This window comes from Arachis hypogaea, chromosome 11 (assembly GCF_003086295.3).
Source record: "Arachis hypogaea cultivar Tifrunner chromosome 11, arahy.Tifrunner.gnm2.J5K5, whole genome shotgun sequence".
Lineage (NCBI taxonomy): Eukaryota > Viridiplantae > Streptophyta > Magnoliopsida > Fabales > Fabaceae > Arachis > Arachis hypogaea.
In genome coordinates, this window is record NC_092046.1 from 142,003,234 (window position 1) to 142,011,911 (window position 8,678).

General features: G+C 36.4%; 1 protein-coding gene across 1 annotated transcript; it reads right to left on the reverse strand.

The window, feature by feature from the left end:
- Positions 1-5,257: 5,257 nt before the first annotated feature.
- Positions 5,258-5,719, reverse strand: LOC140176258 (uncharacterized). Its single transcript, XM_072206198.1, has one exon. The coding sequence runs from the start codon at positions 5,717-5,719 to the stop codon at positions 5,258-5,260; it is 462 nt and encodes a 153-aa protein (XP_072062299.1).
- Between the last annotated feature and the right edge of the window lie 2,959 nt (positions 5,720-8,678).

Below are 8,678 nucleotides of genomic sequence, written 5' to 3' on the forward strand. Positions count from 1 at the left end.
TGTATTTGTCGCGGTGATGGAGAAAGGAAAAGGATTGTCGAAGAAGAGTGTTAGGGGTCGAAATGTTGAAAAGGTAGATAAGGATGGTGACAAGATAGTGGAAGAGGTTTTTGTCTGGGATCCTCATGATCCCTTTTCCTGGGTTGCTGATTCGGTTAAGAAATGGGCATACGTTTTTAATGACGAACGTAGTGTGTCCCAGTTGGGTTCTCCTTCCTCGTGGGTTAGGGTAGGGTCGGGTATTAGTATTAAATTTTTGGTTTGTTCTGCTAATGATCGTGTTTATCATCGTGGGGGATAGCTTTGAGTTCTTTTTCATGTACAATTATGTATTTGTAGAATTGGGCGTTAGGTTTCCGTTTTTAGAATTTCAATGTGGAGTTTTGATGCAATTGAAATGTACTCCTTCGCAGTTGCACCTGAATTCCTGGGCATTTGGTAGGGTGTTTGAGGTGTTGATGGATTGCCTTGAAGTGGAGCCGTCACTTGAGGTGTTTTTTGCCTTGTTTAAATGTAAAGGTGTTAAAAGGGGGTGTTGGTTAAACTTGGTTAGTGTTCCTGGACGTGCTATTTTTAGCCTATATAAGTCTTCTTATAAGGGCTTTAAATCAATGTTTATAAAGATTAATATTGCTGAAAATAATTTTTCTTGGTATGTTGATGAGTGTCTATTAGAGAAGTTTCCACTATTTTGGGTTTCGAGGCCTAGGCAAATTCTAGGAATGGAAACGATGGAGTATGTGAATGAGATGGTTGTTGAGTTTTTAGTGAATCACATATCCTCCTCTGATTTGTTATCTATTGTTGAAATTCTTGATTTGGAATCTGATAAGGACGTGCTGTCAAGGTATATAGGTATTAGTTTGATGTTTACTCTTTTTATTTGTTCTGTTGTTGTAGTATTTGATTCATGGCTTTACTGTTGCAGTCGAGAAAGCTCCCAAGGTAACGTTTAACAGTATGCGAACTTTTTTCGTAGTAAGAATATTGAGAGGTAGGGTTCAAGTAGCCGTACCGTGGCAAAAAAGGGGGGGGGGAGGTTAATCAGCACTCCCCAATGAAAAAGGTTAATTATAAGTGCAAGAGTGGTGAAGGTAAGAAGGAGAAGGTTGTGAATGTTGCCGATGATAAGATTGGTTCGAAAGATATTGATTTGGAGTAAGTGAAGAAATTTATAGAGAACCAAAAGGTGCTGCATGGGTATAAGGGTGATGAGGACTTGACATCATTGTGGAGTGAACATTTTCCATTGACTATGGTGGCTGATGAGTATGGTCAGAGTCCTTCAGATATTAAGCTATTCATGATGTTGGGGATGCTAGCGTGTTCCAGTATTTGCAGGTATTTTACATTTGATGTATTTGACATTTTGTTGATAGTCTTGGCTTTGGTTTGTGTGTTTGATTTGGGTTGTTGTATGACCAGGTGATGGGAGCTCGGTTGATGTGTATTGGCCGAACTCAGGAACTGGTCATCAAACCGCTCTAGTCACTGTTTTACTGGTTTATTGGGCTAACCGGTTTAACTGGTGGTTCAACTGGAAAAATCGTTTTAGAATAAAATAATATATAAATTATAAATAAACATCCTAAAATAACTTCCAAATTTAAAACACTACACAAAAAATTATCAATCAAAAAGGATTTCAGATTAGCCAGATTAACTTTGTGATAAAGTACCAGAAATTTATTGGATTTCAAACTAATAACATATATTTTTTCATCTTTACAGATGATATTAAATTCCGTATACATATACTATATATGGGTTTATTTTTTATTTTTTGGACCGAGTATTAGAAGCATTAATTATCACACATTGCACTCTTTCCCGCTACTGTTTATTGAGCTTAGCCAATAGCACTTTCAAGTTTCAATTCATCTACCAATTAGCAGTGATTTTCTAATAACAAAGTAAGAAACCAATTAGTTGTTTTTGGTCTTTCATCATGTATGTAAGTATGTTAATTAACAGGGACAAAGCAAGGTTCTGAATAACAAAATTGTTAGCACAAAAATTAATAAAGATTAATAAAGATAAACATAAGACTGATTATAATGAACAAGTAATAGTTTCACAATTTTAACATGGCCTGAAGTGATCTTAGTGGATGATCATGAACAAACTCTGCTAAAAAACAGGATGAAAAACCAAAAAGAAAGGAAAACTTGGAAGTTGGAATGCTAGAACACTGTAATTGCTATTTAGAAAATCAATATAGTAACAATGTTATTGAGTTTGCACATATATGTTCAAGACTCATCCCAAGACTCCTTTTTAACAAAACTAATCTCAATTGATATACCAGATATATATTTCCGATAACTAACAGAACTTAATTTTACTAAGTGATTTCACTATCTTGTGTACCCTTTGTCAAGTATAAATTAACTAATTTAGTTAATACACAGCTCCAAATACAGCAAGTAATGCTTCATACACTCCTCAATAACAGTGAACTATGCTTCATAAACAACTCAAATTGTCAAAATCAGATTTCAAGAAATACATAATTTATCAAGCATGGCAAAGCTAAGTTCTCAAACAAAATTTTAATTGAACACAGAATCACAACATAACAGAGCATAAAATACAGCAGAGTATATCACAACAGCATTGAGCAAAGCTAATCAATAATCAATTAAACATTCAATAATTAATCAATAATTCAATAATCAATATAATATCTGAACAAAAAATAAAAACAAAAATAAAAACAAGCATTAGCAGTGAGTAGAGAAGCCATTGCCTTCTTCGATCTGAGCAGTCTGGGCAGAGTATGAAGAAAAGTGGTTGAGCACGATGGACGACGGTGACCAGGTGACAAGCACGATGACGGACGGCGGTAGAAGCGTGGCTGAGCAGAGGTAGACCAGACGCCGGACGCGGAGAATAAGGAAGAAGCTGTGATTGGTGAATGAGGAGAGGAGTTGGAGACTTGGATCACGACGACGACGACCAGACAAGGACAGAAGCTCCTGAGCGCGACGGACGGCGGCGGAAGCTATTGTAAGCTAGGGTTTCTTTTTGGGGGAAGATAGCTTCGTTTAAGAGAGTGAGAGTTGAGAGGAGTTGGAGTGAACAGAGGTTGGAGAGCTCAAGAACGACGATGGCGCGACGAACGGCGGCAGTGTCTCCATCCTTGCAGCAGCGGTGGAGGCTACTGCTAGGGTTTTGTTTTTTGTTTGAGAGTGAGTTTGAGAGGAGGAGAAGACTGAACGCCGAATGCTTTCCTTTGTTGTTTTTATCTGAAACCCAAAACGGCACCGTTTCAACAAAACCGGCCGGGTTCTGGTTCGGTCTGACCGGCTGATTCTCGACTGGTTCAACAGTTTTTAGGCGGTTTTTAAATTAGCGGTTTTATAAGTTAAACCAAATCGTAAGGAGTCCCAGTTTACGGTTCAACCAGTCGAACCGGTCGGTTCAGTTCAGTTTTCAGAACCTTGGCTATGAGTGCTTCATATTCTACTTGGTTATTACTTGCAAGGAAAGTAAATTTTAGGGATTGATCTAAAGCTGTCCCATGTTCATCCTTAAGCAAGATTCCTGCTCTAGATCCCTTACTGTTTAAAGCTCCATCGACGTATAGTGTCCATTTGTTATCTATGGAACTGGATTCTTCTATGGTGAGTTCTGCAATGAAGTCGGCTAGCACTTGAGATTTTATGGCTCCTCGGGATTGGTACTGAATATCATATTCAGATAGCTCGATCGACCATTTAATTAGCCTTCCTATCAGCTCAGGTTTTGTCAGAATTTGCCGTAGGGGCTGTTGACTATGGTATGGCTTTGGAAGTAGTGCCGCAACCATCTGGCCGTTGTTACCAAGCCCAAGGCGAGTTTTTCTAGTTTTAGGTATCTGATTTCAGCATTCTAGAGGGACTTGCTAACAAAGTATACGGGGTGTTGTTGTTTTCTTGTCTCTGTTACCAAGACAGAACTAATAGCATGATTAGTAACAGATAAATAGAGGTATAGTGGTTTACCTACTTCTGGTGTTTGAAGTATTGGTGGTTCTGATAGTATAGTCTTAAGCTCAGCGAAGGCTGCTTCACATTTCTCGGTCCATTCGAATTTTTCTTGTTTTCTTAGAGTCTTGAAGAAATGATGTGATCGGTGAGATATGTAGGGTAAATCTGGCCAATGCTGCTAGCCGACCAGTTAATTGTTGAACCTCTTTGATCGTTTTTGGGCTTCTCATATTTAGAATCGCTTGGCATTTTTTAGGATTGGTTTCAATACCTCGGCAGGTGAGCATGAAACCGAGGAATTTCCCCCCTTGTACTCCAAAGGCGCATTTCTCAGGGTTGAGTTTCATGTTGTACATTCGAAATTGTTGAAATATTTCCTTTAAGTCTTTGATGTGATTTGCTACATGCAGTGTCTTTGCCACCATGTCGTCAACATAGACTTCTATGTTCCGGCCAATTTGGTTTGCAAAAATTTTATCCATTAGTCTTTGATATGTTGCAGCTGCATTTTTAAATCCGAACGGCATAACCTTATAATAGAAATTTTTATTGTCAGTAATAAAAGCAGTCTTATCTTGGTCATCCGAATACATTAGTATTTGGTTGTACCCAGAATAGGCATCCATAAAACTTAAACATTGAAAACCGGAGGAACTGTCAACTAGTTTATCAATGCATGAGAGGGGGTCTGTGTCCTTCGGACAGGCCTTATTAAGGTCTGTGTAGTCCACACACATCCTCCACTTACCGTTATTCTTTCTTACCATTACCACATTGGCTAACCAAGTGGAGTATCTGAGTTCTCTGATGTAGCCAGCATTGATGAGCTTTTGGGTTTCCTCTAGGGAAGCTGCCCTTTTATCTGCGCTGAGATGTCTTTTCTTCTGGGCTATAGGTTGGATCGATGGATTGATTGTCAACTTGTGATAGATGACGTTGGGATCTATCCCTGACATATCTGTTGGAGTCCACGCAAATAGATCAACATTTTGTCTTAATAGCTCGGCCAGTTGTTCTCGTTTTTCATTTTTCAGCGCATTGTCGAGGTACGCATATTTGCCTTCCTTGGTTGCTAGTTGAACTTTCGTGAGGTCGTCTATTGGCATCGGTCATTCTTGATGGTTGGTCCGAGGATCTAAGTCAGCCAACGGAGGTAATTGTTCCGAGTTGTATACTGCTTGAACATACTGTTGCTCGGGCTGTTTTGAGTATTCGTTCTTTAGGCTGGCGTTATAGCATTGCTTGGCTTCTCTCTGGTCTCTATGAATTGTTACGACTTTGTTATCTTACGAGAGAAACTTGACACACAAATGCACAGTAGAAATGATAGCATTGAATTCATTTAAGGAAGGTCTACCAAGAATTATATTGTAAGGACTTCTGCAATCAACAACCAGATGTTGTATGTCTACAGTTTTATAGTCAAGATAGTTTCCAAGTGTTGTTTGTAACCAGATATAACCTCGGATAGGAACTTGCTCACCTGCAAAACCTACCAGTTCCCTGGATGATAGTTGGATGGCTTTGTCACTTAACTTTATTTTCTGAAATGTTGAGTAGAATAGCACGTCTACGCTACTCCCTGGATCCATCAGGACTTTCTTAACCAGTGGCTCTTCGACCTGTGCAGAGATGACTACAGGGTTGTCGAGGTTGCAGTCGGTTGCCTTATAGTCCTTGGGGAGAAACGAGATCTCCGGTTTGTCTGGGTTGATGGGTTGGGGCGAGGCTGATCCCGTCACTGTCATCATAGCTCGGTAGGATCTTTTTCTAGCCGAGTTTGTGCATCCTCCTCCTATAAAACCACCATAAATATAATTTATTACTCGACGGGGAGGATTAACATCTTCGTCTACCTTTTTCCTTTTATCTCAGGGATTATCGGTTGTTTTTTAATGTTGGCCGAGGTCTTCTGGATTCCGCTTTCTTCTTCGAGTATCAATGTATTTGTCTAGTAGGTCTTGTCGAGCCATTTTTTCAAGAAGATCTTTTACTATAACGCAGTCATCCGTCGTATGTCCATATTTCTAATGGAAGGTGCAGTATTTGGACTTGTCTACGTATTGCTGGTCTTGGTATGTGCCCGCTTTCTTCTTCGGCATAGGATTGGATCGTGTTCTTTGTTTATAAACATCATCATAGAACTTTGTGACATGGATGTTTGGATCACCTATTCCTACATAGGGTTTTAGAGTCGTCGGTAGGGTGAAGTTTTTGGGCATCTCAAAGCTCATAATCTCCTTTGTGAAAGGGTTGGTTCTTTTGATGGTTGTTTTCGAGGGATTGGGTATAGTATGCTTTGCCTCTGATGTGTGTTCATCATTGTCGTCTTTGTTTTCAGCATTCTTGTGCTCCCCTCCTTCGCTTTGACTGTTCTGCTTCTGACGTAAGAGTTCGGCCATTTTTAGATTCTCTGCCCTGAGGGCTTCATTGATGGCCAAGAGCTCGACCGAATTAGGATTTGAAGGGGCGTGGCTGTGAGCGTCTGCCATTTGTCGAGACCTGCAAGAAAAAGAAAAGAGGAGAGCACAGAAGGTATAAAGAGTTGTGTGGTTAGAAAATTCCGGCCCCACGGTGGTCGCCAAATGTTCCTGTGTGAATAAATATCTCTGAGGTATAGCTCGTTCTGTTGGTGCTCGAACTTGCTTTCCTTGGAGTGGTAGTGAGGAACGTTGTCTCCTTGTGAGGGCGGCGGCGTTGGACACCTGCAAAGGGACTCCAATACTCAAGTAAGTAAAAGTATGAGTGTATTCAGAATAGAATGGAATGAATTGCGTATCTGTGACTGAGTGAATCATTAGTATATATTATTCTGAAGTGGTTATTCGTATCCTTGTTGTTGGTTTTACAGAATCTTTTGTTAGTGCTCCGAAATTTGAAATTCGAGTGGTTTAGTTGGAAAGATTTTCGGGAGTTATCTCTTTTAATGGTTTTCGATTCCAAATTTTTTTGGATTAGGCCGATTTTGGTGGTAACGGATCAACATATAATTTATTTATGGAAATATTAACTTTTTTTTTTTCTCGATAATGAAAAAAATATGAATTCTTTTATATACTAAATTATCTAAATATATAAATTATATCTATATGTGCATTATTTTTTTATTTTATTTAGGCTAAGAAAGTTGCCCTTGAGTTTTTATGCGTATATTTTGTTCTTTTTCTTTACACGAAAAAATAATAAATTTTTTTGTTTATTTATGTTTAATAATTTCTCAAATCAGTAAGTATGTAATTCATATAATTGTATTTAACCATATTAGGTGTATTAAAATCAACAGTAAAAATTAGCCATTCAAATAAAATACATATTAGAATATAAAATATATGTTAAAAATTAGTTAAATTATATATATACAAATATATAATAATTAATTTTGATAGTTAATTTTAGTGTGTAAATAATATTTTTATTTTAATTTTATTTACATAATACATTTTTAACCGTGTATAATAATACAGTACTATCTTCAAAAGAAAGAAGTTACTAATTTGATTGTAACTTATACGCGTCTTTAGCCATGTAAAGGACACACCTATATCCGGAAAGCATTTCAATATTTCATTACATAGCTGTTAATGCTTGTCTCTTAGCTTGTCTTCGCAAGTAATATACTCACTTAAACGATTAAGGAAAATCAAGGAAATCGTACGTCTCAAATGGAACAGTCGCCAAATTAAAGCGAAGATATTCATGTTAAGATATGATTTTAGCTAATTTTACAATAAGCGCCGAAGCCCCAACAATGCATTCAGACGTAAACGTATAGCGCGGGATAAAGGTCAAGGCGTTGGAGTTGTATTATCTTGTACTATTTAAAGACAACTAAGTGTTTAATTTATACTTAATATTTAAGAATAAAAAAATTAGTAGCTTAAATATTTTTTTTATAAATAGTTTTTATTTGTTCATCAACAATAATAGGGCATAGCTAGTATGAGAAAAGGTAGTTGTTAAAAACAAATCTTTATAATAAGCATGATTGCTACTGATCAAAATTTTAGAAGAAAAACTTCACTTCAAAAGAAACATTTGTGTGCTCCTAAAATAATATACTCAACATGTACTTTTAAAATGTTTATAATTATTTATTTTTATTTATAGTATTTGAAACATATAAATAAAATAAAATAAGTAATGCTAAATACAATATAAGAACATAGAAGTATTTCAACGCTAAGGAAACTATAGGTCTAACCGACTAACTTATTCGAAACTGCAAAACAATTTTCCCATTTGATAAACTAATATTATTGAAAAAGTATAAGAAGTTAATGGAGTACTTATATAATATGTATAATAAAGATTTTTAGAGATATTTAATTCAGTAGAATATCATATATTTATTATTTTTAGTACTTTGATAATTATTTTAAATAGTATAGATATATTGTGTTTAAAAAATTAGTAATATTTTATTCTAAATATTTATTTTTTAATTTATATTAAACTAAATAAATAATTTATTGTATACATAAATACATTCTACAAATATTCTATTAACTCCGCAAGATTCAATATTATATTTTCATAATCATGAATATCATTAGTAGTTAGTACTATGATAGAGGGCAGATATGTCATTTAACAATTCCGCGTTAACAGAGACAGATTGCATCAGTTGCACAAAAATACACAGGACTATCAAGTGAATAAAGACAGTACGTAACAGCAACAGCACCAGATGCAAAGAATAAATAGCGT

Bases quoted from the DNA above. Each gene is read 5' to 3' on its own strand.
- LOC140176258 (XM_072206198.1), bottom strand. From the start codon at position 5,719: ATGACAGTGACGGGATCAGCCTCGCCCCAACCCATCAACCCAGACAAA.